Here is a 19,028-nt window from a genome sequence, read left to right on the forward strand (position 1 = left end):
GAGTGAGAGAAGGAAGATTAAAACGAAACCAAAAAAAAACCCAACTCAAAAGTATTTGGATAAACAGTCCTTACAACTTCTGCACGTGGTGGATTATTTATTATTATTTCTTTTTCCTTAAACTACAGTGTCTCAAACTCGTTAACAGCAGTGCTCGGTATCCAAGACGTTAGCTCTTTATTTATAATTCTGATCTTCACTAAAATGAAACCAGAAGACTTGAACTCAAATTAGGTACTTGGGAGAAATAATCAAGTCCAGCATACAGTTAGGGCATCCTGAAGAAGAAGGAGTAAAGTCAGAGGTCTTGTTACGTCACGTAAAAGAAGGAGAACATCTAGTAAAGCTACTTTTTGCGTTCCTTTCATTCAACTGTTGGTCAGGGATTGCCAATAGAAGTTTGTATAACCTACTGCATGCAGAACCTAATTGGCATTAAGTAATGGATTTGCATCTATCTAGGTAATTGTTGCAGTTGTTATTAATTGTAAGGCAGTTACATTATGAAGCAGAGTATGTGATCCTTGGGTGGCATCTTGGAGCTTCAGCGCCTAGCAACTGGTGATCCAGACCGTGATCCAGGTCGGGACCCAGAGCCTCCCTGTTGGGGGGAAGAACAGGTTAACGAAAAGGTAATCAGTGTTCAGGGCTACAGATTGAAAAGTCTGTAGTACGACAACATTTTAATTATCTGACAAAAAAGGCTTGTAGTGGCCTCTAGTCTGTTGCTAACCATTACTGCAATGCTCACTTCGAAGAGGCGAGTGCTTTTCATGTATGTTCACATAGGATTAATTCACTTGTTAACTCTCATACTGAGCTAGACAGTCTATCGTGAGTTATTTGTAGGTGCATGCTCTTACTCAGGCCTTCCTAACCAAAGCAGGTTGTTTACTTGCACATCCTGGAAATTGTCATTAGTATGGCTAGCCCTGGACTCTGTGTGTGTACTTAAACCCCTCCAAACAGAGCCAAACACCGAAACCAGAACCTCCGAACCTCGCATGTGGGTTGTAATAGTCTCACACCTCAAAGAATTAAAGCATAGTAATTTTTTCTGGCGTATTTACAAGTGTAATATGTTCATGTGTTCATATTTTCATATGTTCTGTGTTCAAGACATCAGTCTTGTATGGAAAGTGCAGGTGCAAATGCAGGAAAAAATTAAGGTCAAGGGCGAAACCTGGCCTATTTTTACAAATAGTAAGAAAACATGATACTAAGAGGGGAAAAAACATAAAGGCAAACTTGTGACAACTCAGTAAAGCTGCAACTGAGAGAAGCCCTACTGAACAAAGATGATCCAAGTAGAAATTTTGGTGGTGTGGTTTTAGAACTTTAGATTAGGTTTTTTTCCCTCAGCTTTAGCAAATTTGTAGGCAAATTGTCTACGATGTATGACCCCCAGATGGGAGATGGTGTGGTGCCTGTCACTGTGATGGGTTGATGGCTTGAAGTCTTTACTTCACAAAAATAAATCTGTATGTGTGCTTTGGGGTTTTGTTTTCTTTATGTTCTTAGTTTTACGGAAGTGTTTCAAGGAAAATTCTGTGCAGTCCATTAGGTAATGGGCTTTTTTTCTTTCAAAGTTACCTTAAAGGATGGTTAACTTTTTTATTGTAGAAGACCATCAAACTTTATAAAGAAACATTTATCGATGCCTTCTGCTATAAACAGTGAGTCTCAATCAGAGGGGCCTGAATAAAACCCTGCTGTGAATTCTGGAAGTTACCACAGCTCGGGAAAGGCTGTCCAAAGAACAGGTGTGTGTATAGCACCAGACACACAGAAATCCAAGAGAAAATAGTTATGAGGGTTATGTAAAAAAAGAGACTGGTGACTTTTGGGTGAGATTACTACCTGGCACGGTGTGAAAATGAGATTTCAAAAGTTAAAACGTTTGCTCTTTTCCCGGGCCACTGATGAGCTCGTTCCCTTCCTCACGCTGCAGCGTAAGACTTCGTACTACCTCCCTGAAGTTTGCAAGCTGCCCCTTGGTGCTGCATATATTTGAAAAACAGCCCTACGAGGACAGGTAGGTGCCCTCAACTGGGTAAGTGAGAAACGCGTATTTTTGCTAGAGGTGACTGGGTGGTTGTGTCTGCCGCTGTGGAGAAGCGTAGTAAGAGCCTGAGGTGATCAGCCCTGCTGATGAGATCTCAGACCCTCTGTCCCTGAAGTGACGGTTGCTGCAGAGTGTGCTCTTTGTGTGTGCAAATGGTGTACCAGGTGATTTGTTAGGAATCACTGCCTTGGAGGAAAAAGAGGGACTCGGTTAAAGCAGTCACCAGCAGCAGTGATGCTGACATGGAATGTGACAAACCCTGGTGACTGACTTCTTATTTTTTTCCTGGTCTGTTTTCATTTATTAGCCAGGTTGGGGAGGTGGTGTGGTGCCTCGGAGTGGTGTACCGACTCACACTGAAGGTAACCTCACCAAGTGCTTATTTTTTCATATGACACCTTTCTAATTTGCCTGATTACACAGTGTTGTAGCTCACTGTACTGACACATCGTAGGAGGTCTCCCACCCTGGGGTGGGAATAAGCAGGGACTGTTTGAGTTGTTCCTGCATCTTAACCAATTACATGCCCTGCCCTACCACTCTGCAGCTTACCGGTTCACTTTCACTACTGTAAATAATTTGGCCGTGGCAGCAATTGGTCACCTCATTCATCTTCTGAGCTCCAGGGCATTTGTGAGTTAAGTAACAACCAGAGATCCTGGTCTAGGTCTGGGTGGGACTTTGTGGACTTACCTTCTTTCCTGACGAGAACTGACTGTGTGTTTGTACCTTTTATTCCCTATCCTGTAAGCAGTTACTAGTTACGAGATACCCTTTTCCATGCAAATCTAGCTCCTTCAGAAGCTTTAAGGAAATGTGGTAGTCTCAAACACGACAGGGTCTGGAGAGGTTTGGCTTCTCTTTTTTTCTGGACTCAATTTTTTAGTACTTCAGAGTGAGATCAATTGTACTTTACCAGCTTAAAGATTTTGGAAAGAGTGCCCTGGCCCTCATGATAGGATCCCTTATGTCCCTTGTGAGCAGATTTATGCTCATAGAACTTTCCGCTTCCTCCATATCCTGGCTTGTGTCCTTCACCGCCCTGCAAAGAGAGAGTTCCACAGATATTGCAAGTCATCACATCCCAATTACCGTATGCACGTTGTAACCTTTGCTTGTGCTCACTAGTGTGCAATGCTCAAATGTGAAATTTAGAGGTGTTGGAATAAAATAATCCTTTTGTGCAATAAACAAGGATGAAGAAAATGTTAGGAAATTATCTGAACAGACTCAAATTTGAGGGAAGCACCAATCTGTAAAAGAGGAATTAATTATAAAAAAAAAAGGGATACTCAGAAGGTTAAACCTGCAGGACAAAACTTAAAATGATTCAGTTTCACAAGTTCTAAGACGTCAAACGTGTCAGCTATAATTTGTCATCTTCTGTTAGTGAAAGGAATGCTTAATGGCTTGAAGGCTTTGGTATTTCTGCCCTAAAATGCAAGTGATCTACGTGTCCGTCTCACACGTAAGGCCAAACCTGTGGTAGAGAGGTAGAATTCAGTTAGTTGTGAGGTAACTGTGGGAAGAATGTGTCAGATCGCTTCTTACTGCAAGGGGTTGTGAGGAAAGGGGTGGGGGGGGAGGGAACAACACAAAATACTTGGTGTTAGCGGCAGCGTTAGTTTTGCAGACTTTACTGGAGAAGAGAGATAGGAGCTGTGGAATAAGCGCCTGCTCCCTCCCAGCCCTCCCCCTGGTTTTGTCCTTCCCAGGAAAAGGGGAAAAGGCAGCAGGTGAGTCTTCCAGAGGTCTGTAAGGGGAGGAGAGCTTTGCCATGCAGCGGGCTTTGCTCTCCTCACGCTGAAGCGAAAGAAATTATCGCTGCCAGGTGGCTGGATAGGAGCAAGCGGCGAAACTGCCCTCTTAGTGTGCTGTGGGAGGAGGGAGGAAAGTGGGGACAGGGAAAAGCACAACGGTAAAACAGGCAGAACAGAAAGGGCTGTCACGTTGCTGCGGCAGCTTGGGGCAATGGAGCGAGAGACGCTTTGGCCTGGGAAATAAAAAGGCCGCTACGGAAAGCAGAGTCATCACCTACCCAGCTAAATCTGGTGAGGGATAATCCTCTTCCCTGCACATGCAAGAAACAAGAGACAGTGACACGATGATCACTAGGGAACAAGGCATCTGGGTGTACCGTACACAGCAGAAGATGAACATGCAATAGAAATTAACGAAACGACTGGCCAGCTAATGAGGCGGGAGTTGGAAACAGCACCCTCTGCGCTGCCACTCCACGGAGCAGAGCCGGCGGGATTCTTTGTTGCAATTACACAAGAGCTGACTTTACTGGCCACGGTACATCGTGTGCTTTAGAAGCCAGCTGAGCTTAGTGCCTGCTGGGTGAAGCTTCTTTGAAAGCTTTACCAGTTGTGAGCTTATCACGTAAAGCCATCACGGCATAAATGGAAGGTAAAGGTCCCTGCGAGCGGCTTTAAGTTGTTGCACGTCATGGCGGCAAGCGTGCGAGGAAGCGAACCGTGGCTTCTCTGTCTTGAACCCTTACTGTCAACATTCCCAGTGTTAACTCCCGCTTTTTGACTTAATTCTATTGGAGATAAATGGGGCGGGCTGGCAGTTGAGTTGGTATCAGACCTGCCCCCACCCCACCACTCCCACCCCACTACCCACCCCCCCCAAAAAAAAATCTGGCTGTTGCGCCAGCCCCGGAGAACACTTACCTTTGCTTGCATTGGGGGAGGTGTACGGGGTGAGACCTAAAAACCAACACAAAGAAGTTGTAAAACCCAGGCTGCAATAAATGTAGGGAATCATCAAGCTTTTCACACATTGTCTATGAGTTAGTTAGGCCTCCTCCTGTGTCAGTTATTGTTTCATTTGACCTTCTTCTTTATTGCCACCTGAATATTTCAGAAAGCCCCTTGTTAAAAGATCATTCAAAAATGTATCCTAGTGTGAGTAATTTTCCCATCACAAGAATGTTCTTGATGGCTTTTATTTTGTGGGGGGTTTTTTAACCTATCATAGGCCCTACACTTCAGGTCCAGTGATGGCCATGTTCCACCCCAAGTAGACAGTATGCCACTTTCACTTTTTTTGCATCCCAACAGTGGCAAAACTGATTTTGTGAAGGTGGTCACTCAGAGAGACTGTGATACTTCGATCTTGGTTAAGGCTAGCATTACGTTTTTGAGGTTCCTTATTCAGCATTTGGGCAACCAAACACTGAGACTTTGTTTCAGAAAAAAAAAAAAAGAAAATGTGGTGGGAGTAACTGTACAGATGAAACCAGAAGTATGGCAGATGTAATATGTGGAGTCTGCCCTTCTGGATTGTCACCATATAGTCATTTAAATAGAGTCCTATGGTGCATCATGAATTTACACAATGCTCAGGAATTTAGTAGCTGAGGAAATTTCATCTTTCCTGGGTATTTTCTGTGAAAACTCCTTCTTGGTGTAAACCCAACCAATTTCAGACCCGGAACAAAGTTGCTTAGCATAGGAGGTTCTGCACCAATACGCGCAAGAACTTTTTCCCAGTGAGGGTGACAGAGCCCTGGCACAGGCTGCCCAGGGGGGTTGTGGAGTCTCCTTTGGAGATTTTCAAGACCCATCTGGACGCCTATCTGTGTGACTGGTTCTAGGGAACCTGCTTTGGCAGGGGGGTTGGACTTGATGGTCTCTTGAGGTCCCTTCCAACCCCTATGATTCTGTAAATCTTAAATGAAATATTGGGGGACAAAAAAAAGAAAAGGTTGGGCTGTTTGGCAAATGGTTTCAAATGATATCCAGAATTATAAGCTCTTTCGTTTTTGGGAGGGAACTTATGCATGTCCATTAATGCTGTCTAATCGCACTGAGAACCTCCTCTGCTGCCTCAGGCTTTGCTGAGAACATGCTGGATTCTCATCCGTTTTGAGCCAGGTGACGTGCCCAGCAGCAGCCAGTGCTCATGGTGCAAGGACAAACCCTGTCAATGCTGAGGCTGTTTAACTGCAACAGTGGTTGTCGAAGTTTTGGCACTGCTACTGGAGTGTTCACCCCGTGTTTTCGTGGCGACTCGGCACAGCTTCTGTTTCCAGGTTAAAATTATTTTCCTACTGAATGGCAGGACGAGCTCCGAGGCGCCGGGCAATTCGCACACGCTCCGCACCGTGGCTAATGGCTGGAGAGCATTTGGTTACTGACCAGGCCGAAGGGAAAAGAAAGGAATGCCAGTACATAACGAGAAGAGAGGGGACTTACAATGTTCTTGAAGAAGTGGACTACGGGGTTGTCATCACCAGGCCGGCCATGCTGGGATCTCGGGGGGATGGACCCTACGTGGTGGCTAGCCCTGGCTGCATGTATGTCCTGAAAAGCAGAATAGGCATATCGCCAGGTCAGACAGGAAGGAAAGGTAAGCAGCAGCTCTACGAAGGGGAGAGTTATTTTCACCAGAAACACAGAGGAGAAGAGAAAAATGCCTTGGAAATCTACAGAGATTGCAACCACAAGGTGCTGGTGCTGTGGAGGAGCAAATTTTTAGTACAATGGCAAATAACACAGTATGTACATGGACAGGTGTCTTGCATATGTGTATGGGTGCATGTGGTTTTAATGTCACAGCCCAGCGTGGAACTAAACCTGTTACTGGAAAGTTCTGGTAACAGGAACTTTATCATTTTCCTCCTTTAGTAAGTTAGGATGGTAGAATGTAATTTTAGAAAGGAAACCATTTCAGAAGGGAAACCAAAAATTACCTTGGGTCATTCTCCATGGGAGAGCAGGAATGATTCAGATATAACTTTCTTACAACTTTCTTCTCAAAAGCTACCCACAAGAGCAATGATCATTTATTATATATATATATATATTTAGAACAAGGGAATCCATGGAGACCAACGCTGCTTTCTGTTTCCAGTGGTGCTTCCTGAGCAGTGCAGCAAGAAGGAAGTGAAGGTGGAATAAATAACTAAAGTAACACACTGTGAGGAGCAAAGACCTTGGCCGGTACTTAGAGACTTAGAGGCCGGTGTATCTGTTGCAGTGGAAGTCCTGCTACCTGGATGCAGCGTGACAAAATTTAGAAAAGAACTGCCACATGCAACTGGCCCAAATTATAGAGAGGCACAAGGCTTTGGTGCTCAACACAACAGTACATTCAGGAGGGAACAGGGAAAACAGGAGAGAATGAAAACGACCCCAGGTTCTCTTCCTGTAGTGAGTTCCCTGAAAAATACAAGGATCTTGTAAGTGTTGTGCAGATACTACAGATTTTCATTTGCCTCTGAAGACAAAGTAGAAATCGTGGCGAGGCAGTAGCTCACCTGAGCGCTTCCTGAGTGCTGCAAAGGGAATGAACATTTGCCTACAGCAACAGTATGAACAGTTATTTAGAGCACACTTTGCTTTCATCATAGGTAGGAAAACATTGATCTACTTGCCAGGGAAGAAGCTTTGATTTGAGTAGGGCTCCTGACTTACGACTGATTTGGTGATGTTGGACAAATGGTGTCTACAGAACAGATTTTCAGAGACTCAAAGAATCTTTTTGCGCTGTGAGTGGGTTCTCAGGGCATCAGTAGCTTTCAGAACAACCCTGACTGCCTCACACTATGGCGACTGAAAATGGCTGTGTGGAAATTTACACATTCCAAGGCTCTTGAAGGAAAGATCCCGTGAAACCATCTCGTGTAGCTGCTCAAAGCTGTTGTGTGGAAATTTCATTTTTAAGTGAATGGCATTGGATCTTGTGCTCTTATGTGAGTGAAATGGACTTGTAATACCTTGGAAATGAAATGCCAGTCTTTGTGAGTGGCCTTTCAAGTTATGTAGCTCTTGAGGAGAAATGAATTTCCAGATGCATTATTTAGAAGATGCATTTCCTTAGGATAAAAACCCGAGCCAACACAGAGAAATTCAGCCAGTATTTATCAGCACAGTTTTTAGCATGCTGATGATATGTAAAGATTTACTGCTCAAACCCCAGGAATTTCTCAGTTTCATTGGATCCCCCAGATTTCTGTAGTGTCCAGCAGTGGGTCCTGCTTCTGCTACAGCTTCTACTTTGTTGCTAGTTAGTGTTACCAAAATACCCGCTGCTGTCACATTTAGGAAGGGAGGGCCAGTAAGGCACCTATGCATGTGTAGAGCAAGTTATTTTGGCCACATATCTGTCTTTTTGATCAGGTTCAAAGGAAGCACAACTTTGCCTCTGGAACCAGTGGGTTTTGCCTTCGGGATAAATACCATCGTGAAGACCATGTTGTGCAGGTCTGAGCATCCATCTTCAGCAGCCAGGACTGGTTGCCATCTGATCGCAAAACTATTGCAGCACCTGAAGGAGAAAACTTCAGAATCAGGTTTGATGGCACATAGCCTGCAACTCCACAGTGGGCTAGGGCTTGTCACTGCCAGTTGTCCCAGAAAAGGTTGGAGAATAGGTTTTTACATCTTAGATGAGGTCCTCGAGTGTGCCCAGAGAAGGGCAATGAAGCTGCTGAAGGGTCTGGAGGGCAAAGCTTATGAGGAACGGCTGAGGGAGCTGGGGATGTTTAGTCTGGAGAAGAGGAGGCTGAGGGGAGACCTTATCACTGCCTAAAATTACCTGAAGGGAGGTTGTAGAGAGGTGGGCGGTGGTCTCTTCAGCCAGGTGACAGGAGATAGGACAAGGGGAAATGGCACAAAGCTGCACCAGGGCAGGTTCAGATTGGATGTTAGGAAAAAGTTACCTGAAAGAGTTGTGAGGGCCTGGAACAGGCTGCCCAGGGAGCTGGTTGAGTCACCATCCCTGGGTGTGTCTAAAAAAAGGGTAGATGAGGTACTTAGGGATATGGTTTAACACAGGACAGGAACAGTTGGACTTGCTGATCTTAAAGGTCTTTTCCAAACTAATCATTCTGTGATTCTTTAATTTAGCTTTCTGATTAATTGTTAGATGCTAGATTTGGCATATTGAAAAGGTTATTGTGTAGTTAATATAAAACTTTATTCTGTCTCTGATGCCAAATGTCTTTGGCTTCCCTTTTAAAGCTTATTGGGTAGTAGCAAGTCTGAAGCCATTTTCACTGGCCATTCTGCATGAGATTCATGCGGTGGTTTTTCCTAGACTGGTTACAAATATAGAGCTTTCCTTCATAGTATCATCAGCAAACCTCATCTGCTGTCAGAATCTTCCACATCATTATTCTAAACTGGTGGCAGGTAATTAGAGATTTCCCTTTAATTTACAAGCTGCTGGAATTGCTCTCCAACCTGCATTCAACATTCGGACTCCTAAGATGGGTCGGGGAGGGTGGTGGCAGGAATTGAGTGGGGCTTTGTTCTGAACTTGTTCACATGTGTGATTTTGGAAATCATGTCCTTCAGACAAGCTTTAACTGCTGCTTGTGAGCCTTAGAAGTTAAATCTGAATGGATTCAGGCAGCTCGTTGCTGGATGAAAGAAGAAACTGGTTTATCTGCTCACATGGGGTGGGGTTTGTAGTTGGACACGAATGAGCTCACCTCGTGACTGCATGTTTCACATGATGACAGCTGCTTTTCATCTTGGAATACACTTTAACTGCTTCATTTTAAATCACCTTCCTATTGCAGCCTAACAGGAACCCGCCAGAGCAGTGGCGTTTGAGGAAGGGGTGACATTTACTTCTTGTTTCCTTGCATGAGGGGTCTCCCAGCAGCCACAGTGAGCTCTCCCCAGGCCTCCTGCACCATCGTCATGAATTTCAGTTTTAGGTGAGAGCACTGCCAGTGAAAGGCAAGCTTGGCCTCCACACCTCTCTGTTAGGACATAGGCTTGCAAAGCCTGATCTTGAATTCAGAGCTCTTGGGTACTGTTTGCAGCCTTAAAAATAACCATAAAGAAATATTTACTTCTAGAGTAACTGAATAGCTTGTAGGCATGACTTTCTCTTGAAAAACAGTAGGACAGGTGAGAAGGCTGATCTTTCCTCTGTTCCCAGTTCACTTTTTTTTTGACCTTAATGAAGGATTCCTACTCAGTCAGCCCTGCACTGCATTCAGAGAAGCCAAAGAAGGAAAGATCCCTTAATCTAAATAATCTTAATTACTAGAAAAGTGTTTGCCACCACTGGAAATGTAAGCTGCACCTGAGGAATCTGCTGGCACTGGGCAGTTCACAGTTTTTGGGGTTAATAATGTCTGTATGAATGATACCCACAGTTGCTCCACAGTTCAGAATTCTGAGTCAATACTGGAATGCTTTTCAGCTCGGGAATCCTAGAATCATGGAATGTATAAGGTTGGACGGGACCTTTAAAGGTCATCTAGTCTAACCCCACTGCAGTAAGCAGGGACACTTTTAACTAGATCAGGCTACTCAGAGCTCCAGCAAGCCTGACTTTGAATGTCTCCAGGGGTGGGTTCTCCCCTGCACCTCTGGACAACCTATTTAAGTGATTGACCACCCTAATATTGAAGAATTTTTTTTCCTAATATCCAACCTAAATGTCCCCTTTTCTAGTTTAAAACAGTTATTCCTTGTCCTATTGCTACGTGTCCTCATGAACAGTTCTTCCCCAGCTTTCTCACAGGAATCTTTCAGGTGCTGGAAGGCTGCCATAAGGTTCCCCCCAGAGCCTTCTCTTCTCCAGGCTGAACAAGCCCAACTCTCTCAGCCTGTCTTCATAGGAGAGATGAGAATTGGAGACTGAGAAGAAAAATCCAGTAGCCTTCAATGTAATGCAAAGAAAGCATACAGGTATCGTAACGGTAGCTATACATTGGCTGTGCATTCCCTCTGCCAGACGTGTATTTTCCCATCAAACTAGTTAGATTTACTGGCACAACCTGTATGAATGTTCCTAAAAGAGCTGTTAGGGGGACCACCACCCCCCCAAAATTGCCACTTCTCTAACACAGTAACAAGAGTCCATAGGTAATTTGGGGTGTGCCCCGTTCAGGCTTTGTGCAGGATGCAGGAGGGTTCAGTGTGTTTCCAGTCGAGGTGCCGAGAGGTGAGTACGTGCTCTTCGGTGCTGTGAGAGAGCAGCCTCCTGGTATTTTCTGTGGCACCCAGTAACAGTGCACAGGGTGTTACCGCCCAGCACTGCTGCTGCAGGAGACCAGAGAAGAGGGTTCTTGTGGGTTTTGAAAAGCAGAGGAGGTCTTTTCGGTTTGGACACCGGGTTTGTCATCCATCTGACTTGAGATGTGGTAGGACTGGGGGGAGTCAAGGTCATTTTCATATAAACGCAGTCGCAGTTATAACTTCTACGTGTCCTCTCAAGTTTGGGTTTGAACTCCATGTGCAAGTGTAAAAAAAAAAAAGGTGGTTAAGCAGCAGGAGCCATCTTGGTGATCAGATCCTGTGAAACACATGCCTTGAGTTTCACTTGATACTAACATGTTATGTCAGACCTCCCGCCTCGTACTCGTTGGGCAGGGGACAGGGATGGGGAGGGGCTTTAAAATGCATGTTATGAGCTTTAAGAGCTCTCATCCTCCATAAGAGGATCACTTATCACTAAAGACTGCCTCCCCAGATAAATAGAAGCTCAGAGTTGTGATTCCCAGTTGGGAGATGATACACATTAGTGACAATAACGGTGCTGAGGTGGCTTTGGTTTGGAGCACTGATCGTAGAGGCTTCCTTTCCACTGCCCGCTTCTTAGCACGTGAAATGAAAATCTGAATTACATCACCCACCATTCCTGTAATGGCAACATCCAAATCCCTGTGAAATATGTGAACGGGTGGTTTAAACTGTGGTCAAACCAAGTGAGCTTTTCTGACATCACTAAGAAGGAAAAGCAGTGGAGACTTTTGTGGATTCTGTGGGCTCTGTGGTTCGCAGGGGGTTGTCTTCACAAAAGCTCCCTTGAATTTAAAATAAAGCATATGAAATCTCCACGTTTGGAAGGCCTTTTAAAGGGTTGAGCGATGGATATGGGTTGTGCTGGTTCGTAGGAAGAGCAAGGGGAAAGAGCAACAGGCAACCTGTGAAGTTACTCAGCTAATTTTTGTCCTTGAAATGGCCTCTGATCCCAAACTTTCTTTGAGGAAAGTCCTACCCGGGTTTGAATTTCTGTACTCAGCACCATTTCAAGAGAGTACAGTGATGGAGACCCATCCTTTCAGCAGGCACATGCATTTGTCCTTTCATACCAGAGGGGCTCTCTTACCTACAGTTTGACTGGAGTAATCATGGGGTACAGAAATTCCTTTATCTCAGGTTTTGGAGGTGCTTCATACGTGGGGCTTAGCGTTCCTGGGCATAGCTGACACAGCCTCAGAGTCTTTCAGTGCTGTTACCAAGAGCCTCATCAGACAGCAGCAGAATATCCCGCGTGTGCCGAGCGTGAGGGTGTTAATTCTCCGTGCTTATTTGCGTCGTAACACCTATTGTAAACATGCACTGCTGCTGGCCTGATGGTGACAGGATGATTAATTAGCTAATTCAGCAGGTTTTTCTCATGACTTTAGAAAGGATGAACCTTACAGTGGTAGTTAGTTTTTTACTAATGTGGAAATTGGGGCAGAAGTGAAATGACTTGCTAAAACTGGGGCAGAGCGGAATTGGTAAGGGGAGAGAGCGAGACTCCATGGGGATTCTGCCTTCCAGCATTGTACCAGGATCATCCATGTAATCATCAGGAACAGGTGATGAACAGAAAGAGGAGGAACTCTTATCAGAAAGATAAAAAGCACTGGGGAAGGGAGGAAGAAGAGAGATGGTTGAAAAGTGAGAAACCCGAGGATGATGAGAAGAAAAACAGCACAAAGAAGGAAACAGTGGAGAACAGTGACCATCAAGGGAGGTAAGTGATAATTGATAATCCAGAACCATCCAGGAATAAGAGTAACCCTCTTACTCCTCCTTGCCTTTGAAGGTTGCTGTTTCATGAATTAGAAGGTGACAGTAAAGAATTTTTTTGGGGGGGGTGGGTGGGAAAGAACTGGGATGGTTGCTCAGCTCAATAGTTCCGTTTTGTGACGGGTCCTGAGTGAGAGATTGGTGCCATCATATCATTTAGGTTTTCTCCATGTCCATTTTATTCTGTCATTGTGACACTCAATAAGTGGTTTCAGGTGCAAACCCCAATGGTTTAATTTAACTTTGGTTTTCTGAAGCAATTTTCGGCCAGGCATTTTACTCCAATGTTTTCCACAATAGAGGCTCTTTACCTGTTTGGACGTAGTCTCTGGTGCACTGTGTTGTTCTCTGTTGGTGTCAGTCAGACAACACCACAGATTAAGCCTTGTTGAAATTAGCTGCCGTGGAAACCCAGAGCAAAGCTTTGGGGTTTGGGCTGAGAACAATCACTCCTCAAAAACAAAAAAAACAAACCCAAAAGATTTTGGCATGTAGCTGTTCTTGAGGTGGTTTCCAAGGTAGCTTCTGCTAACAACAAACTTTGCAGCCTTGAAGAGTTAATGTGCAAGGCCAAGATATGGAAGGCATCATAGGTTAGTATTGATGAGGATAAATTTCTACTTATAAGACAACATCGGTGGTAGAGATGGGTTTGTTGGTGCTTCTGTGGCAAAAGCAGCCAACGTGGTAGTTATGGCTTGAAGTTAGAAAGCAGAAAGTTGTAAAAAGTTACAAAAGGCCCATTGTCCTCTATTCTCATACAGCCAAGAGCTCACACAAGATGCTGATGGTAATTATATGGGAACTGAACCTATGAGTAGCGGGTGTGCACTACAGCTCTAACACTGCTGGCCAGAAATAAAGAGAAAGTCTTTATGGTCCTCAGTGGAGATAAGAATGGTCCTATACTGCGACCTTTCTGTCTTTAAATACACATTTCATCTCTCGGGTGGCACCCACTCACCCACCTTTAAACCATTTGATCAGTTCTCATCAGGGACTGGCCCAATGATGAAATAATCAGACACAGCACGGTTAATACCTTATCTGAAACAACTGCTGCTCATCAGAGGTAAAATCTCCAGGGTTGCAGTCAGTATGAACTGGGGAGCAGGGTGGGAGGTGGAACACAGACCACCCAAACCTGAGGCTTGTACAATTTCCAAGGCATGTTAATTGTATGACCTACAAGTGGTGAAAAATTGGATGTGTTGTAAGCAAAAGGCAAACCAGAGTGAAGGCTCAGCTTGGGGCTGCAGCAATAATGCAGCATAGGGGTTTTTGTTGGTTTTTTACTTGCTTTGTAAGTAGCAATTGCCTAAAAGCACCTGCAAAAGGTGTGCGTGTGGGGGACTTTGTGTAGCTCAGCAGTGAAACCCAGTGGGTGACTGAATGTGTGTAGCTAACTAACTGGAGAGCGTTGCTGGAGCTAGGGAAGGGAGGAACTGGTGCTGGTGATGTGGGATGGTGGAAGTACAAAACAAGGTGAGGGAAAAAAACCCCAACCCAAACCCAATTCACTTTTGCCTCTGTGTTCCTTGGGCAACAATTACTGTTGCACAAGCTCAAAACAGCTGAAGAACAGAGTCACTAGTTTTGACCTTCTGGGCTGGAAAGTGCTGCCGCTCATTTGTGAGGAATTAATACATGTGTGATAGGGAAAAAAAGCCAATGAAACAGATTTTGCTATAAAGCAATTTCTGGTTTTTAAATTCAGTTCGTCCGCAGAGAATTTAACACAAGGAGAAAAATTTAATGTTAGGCCGAGAAAAATCCTCATGCGAAGTTGTGAACGTGCCCAGTTGACCTTCTTTCTGTATGTGAGTTTTGGGGTTCCAGCCTGCTCCCCCACCTTTGCTTAACCCCCCCACGCCCCTGGGTTTACCACCATAACAGTAACTCCAGACCTTACTCCCGACTGGGCCGCAGCCCTGTGCGGCTGAAAACCAGAGGAACTGCCGCAGAGCAGCCAAGGCTGGCTCCCATGAAATGAGCGGGAAGGTGCCACCGCTGCCTCCCCCTGCAGCTTTGGCTCCACGGTGCCATTAGGCTGAGGCCTGGGCCAGGCCGGACTGCCAAGCTCTTGGAAGAATCCTTGGAGCTCTTCTTCAGAGCACCCTCTCAGCTCTCTCTTCAACAAACAATTATTACTGTTGTATCATGCTGGGGGCTGGAAGATTCTAGAAATAGCCTGGCAAGGACTGATCTGGAAGGTACTTAGAAGTATTAAGAATATAAAGTGAGAAGCTTAATGAAGAGGGGAAATCCTTTGATGCACACTGACTACACTGATCTTTAAGATGCTTCAGTTGATTAATATTTTAATCATGAGCGCATTAGTAATGCATTTCTGAATTGGAGGCAAAAAAAAGACCATTTAAAGGCTAGGAAAAGCAGGGGAGGAAGCACCTTGGCTTTTCCCATCCACCCCATCACGATTTCCTCTTTGACTCCCAGTCCCCGTCACCCAGCCCCAACTACTTTGTCCCATTTCTGAATAAACCTCCTCGTGCAGCCGCAGTTAGTCTGGGCACGGGGCATCACTAACACTCTACCCAAAGCTAGCGCTTGCTCTCCTAGGCTGCCCCCTCTCCAAGGCCCACCTTGCAGGGAAGCAGGCTTTAGTCTGACTGCCAATTCTCATGATACCCAAATTCACTTGCGGGTCATCCATCATTCACTGCTGCCTGCTACAGAAGAGAGAGGCCAGAGTCAGGCTCCGTTATCGTAAAGCGAGGACACCGGATTTAGCAGCCTCAGTTACTCAAACCCTACTCCTTTCCCAGCGGAAGGCGCGCTTTAGTCGTTCCTGCGCTGCTTTAACTGAACTCTGTAGAAAGACACACGCCCACCTCCCACCCCAAATGATCTGAAACCCCATCACACACACCTATGGCGTAGTTTGCTGCGACTTCTGTTAATGGATTAAAGTTTTAAAAACAAATTAAATCATTAGTACACCAGTTTTGTCATATAAACATTTTAATGAATACACAGGAGCACACGTAAAGCAAAAGATTAAAACAAAGTTATCGTTACAACCACCGTAACCTATACAAACATCTGTTACAAGCACGTAGGGCTTGCACGCCGCAGGTTTAACACACACGCTGCATCACGAGCAATACCACTCCCTGGAAACTAAAGACTTGGAAATAAAGGTCACAGTAAGTATCTAGGTAAATCACATCACATACTAGTCAGACGACTGGCATTGATTCAACTGCTTTTTCAAAGTCCTCACGGTGCTGTAGTAGACATTAAAAGGCCGCACAAGACACGTCAACAGAGTTCAAGTGCAAAAAGAACTGAAGAGACCTGGATGTTCTGATGGGTATGTCTGTCCATGTTGGTATTTAAAACTGTGGGTCCTAAACTTTTTGTGGGTGCATGTTTATCGCAACCCTGTTTGTCACTCCTGACTCCAAGTTAAGCACCTGCTTAACTCTGGGCTGGGTTTGGAACTGCTGCTCCTAAACCCTGGTTCTGCTCAACCTGAGCAGACCTTCAGCACACTTCTCCTCATACCTTGTATCTGCCTACAGGAAGGGGAAGGCCCATTGGCCACCCTCCGTACGCCTGCACTCAAGCATGTGCATCTTGGCAAAGAAATACAGGAGGGAGCAAGGCTTCACACAGGCACCAGGAGAACGTTACAAGACCAGGTACACCACCACAGCAAAGTGTAAGAGAAAAATGGGTTTAACTCTTTCTCCTCAGCCTCACATTTCCTGTCACTCACAATATTTTGGTCTGTTGCACAAGTGTGTGTCACAAATTTAAAGTTTAGTAGGTTAATTCATAATGTTAAACCAGGACAGAAAAGTTCTTGTTGCACAATCCAAACTTTAGTAGGAAGGGGGGGAGGAAAAATAATTAAAATAATTACAAACAAACAGAAGAGTTACAAAAGCATAAACAACTGCAGAAAAGAAATGAACGAGCACTCAGTACATACTGGAGTTGGATACAGGCTGCTACCCAGGGAGACACGAGAAAGGTTTGATTGCTTCAGCAAACCTGCTTGTAGGCTTTACAAATATTTAGATAAATACCCAATAAAGATGGGAAAGGAAATAATTTATAGTTACACTACTGTCTTGCAAGCTTTTAAAAATGGCTGCACCACAGTATCTTCCTGTTGCCTTTTACAAGTGCTTCTTAACACAGTACAGGGCTCTGCACAGCAACAGTTTTGTTGGCAGTATTCTACCTCAAAAAAAAAAAATCTTGAAAGTACAAAATTCAAGCTGGTTTTGATTGACTGAGTTTCAGTTCTCTCAAATCTTGACGGGGTGGGGGGAACCATTTGAGGCATTTGCTGCCCCAAGGAGGAGAATTTCTGTACATTCCAGTATTTCTATTTTTATTTACTCCCATGGGACTCCCACACACTCTTAATTTAACTTCAGAATTCCAGGGTAAGGGAGAACCTGTTCCACAGGAGGAAAGGAGGCCGGGGAACAGTCCCCTCTTTGTTCCCACCCCACCTTTCCGTACACAATAGTGAATATTACCCACGAATGTGCCTCTCAGCTGCGGCCCCGAGATGAAAATGCCTCCACAAAGAATTCCTAATGTGTTTGGCTTGAATGGCAGCCCTAAAACCAGCACAAAGAGCGAGTGTTGACTTCGCATTCCAGCGCTGGCTGGTGTGGGTAGTGGAGATCCACGCTCCCACCGGGGTAACAGGCCGGCTGGAAAAGTCCGGCTGCAAGAAAGGCGGCTCCAGAACCGCTTTGAAATGCTTCAGCGTTTAACCAGAAGCACGTGGAGGCAGATACACAGCGCAGCCCCGGGACCTCTTCTGTTACAAGCCTTGGGAATTCATCCTTTAAGGTGCTTTTTCATGGGATGTTATTTACCAAGGACCCGTTTACTTGGTGGAGTCTGGAAAACTGCCAGGGGACTTTATTCATCTCCTCCACAAACACCCTCAGCATCTATCGGTCCTCTGACACTCCGTCAATTAATTCAGCCAGTGACAGCGACTTAGGGATTAAGCACAGCTAAGTCTAGTATCTACCTTTCCTCTCTATACACATGTATAAATAAACGATGCCACCAGCCTTCCTTGATACAAGAAACCAAAAGGCATTGATTCAAAGGCTAAATAAATAATAGTTGAAACAACTGTCTGTGGCACTTGCTCAGCATTTTCCACACTGAAACTCTCCTACGACACGGCTCCCTAGGACGTGCTTTCATGCACCGGTATCAGCTTCGCGTGAAACCTTGCTAGAGATGCTTTGGCACTGCAAGTCCTTAATGGGACTGACTTTTTGCCAAGATAGATTAAAAAAAAGCCCTCTGTGCTTCAGAAGGCTGAGATCTGCAAGCTCTTAAAAAAACCCCAACAAGCCCCAACATTACTTCTGCTAGGTAAAACAGTGTTAGAATTGTCCATCATTCCTTACTGCTGTGCAGACATGTGCCTCAGAACAGCAACAGAGATTAGACAGAGGGCATCCTGTCCTCTCACAGGTAATTATGCAGAGATCTACAGAGAATCTGAGCGGTCGTGTTCACGCTGAGGGATGCAATACCAGTACCGGTATCTGTACAACTTACTTACAGCCATATTTTTAGTCATCACTACTAACAAGTGAGTTGGTTGGTTTGTTTTATTGCTAAGCAAGAACGTACGTACCTCTGTATAGCCTGTATGCAGAATCTAAGGTTTTTGGTATTGTTTCCTGGGTGTACAAAGAGCATTTCACGTACTATTTTTCATCAACTAACACAGTATATGAATAAACCAGCAAGAGTTGAGCTAGCCAAACAAGTTCCAGAGTTGGGAACAGGTTACAGTGCTGGGAACAGTCTCTGATATTTGCAGCAACAGTAAGAAAAGTGGTTTGGGGTTTTTTTTTCCCCACTCTCCCAGCAACTGCTTGTTGGCTGTACAAACACCACATCCTACAGAAACAGTGGTGTGGCTGCAAATTCTCTGTCATGAGCATTATACTCCCCAGTCTGTGAGTCTGAGAAACACAAATAGCAAATTACACGTGTGGCTTAGTGCTGGCTACTAAGCGTTAGAAGCTTCTGGGTTTAAGTTTCTAGAGTATTTTTCATCCAGTGGTCTATACATTACAGCAGCTCTTCAGGGAAGGGCTATACATTGAGCTTCCACGTTGCAGAGCTGTGCAGGACACTTGACAGCCTGCTGCTGGCACATC

The 19,028-nt window shown here is 44.9% G+C and overlaps 1 protein-coding gene across 1 annotated transcript in view; it reads right to left on the minus strand.

Moving 5' to 3' along the window:
- Nucleotides 1–247: 247 nt before the first annotated feature.
- Nucleotides 248–19,028, minus strand: part of MBP (myelin basic protein) — a gene marked incomplete at its 5' end in the record, with an annotated part of 93,026 nt that continues 74,245 nt past the window's right edge. The window contains 5 exons of the mRNA XM_084280301.1: nucleotides 248–601; nucleotides 2,982–3,107; nucleotides 4,104–4,136; nucleotides 4,747–4,782; nucleotides 6,274–6,381. Of these exons, the coding sequence (XP_084136427.1) occupies nucleotides 545–601; nucleotides 2,982–3,107; nucleotides 4,104–4,136; nucleotides 4,747–4,782; nucleotides 6,274–6,381 (360 nt within the window). The 3' untranslated portion in view covers nucleotides 248–544. The remainder of the gene's footprint in view (nucleotides 602–2,981; nucleotides 3,108–4,103; nucleotides 4,137–4,746; nucleotides 4,783–6,273; nucleotides 6,382–19,028) is intronic.

The sequence above is a fragment of the Gallinula chloropus genome (genome assembly GCF_964237585.1).
Source record: "Gallinula chloropus genome assembly, chromosome: 2".
NCBI classification, from domain to species: domain Eukaryota; kingdom Metazoa; phylum Chordata; class Aves; order Gruiformes; family Rallidae; genus Gallinula; species Gallinula chloropus.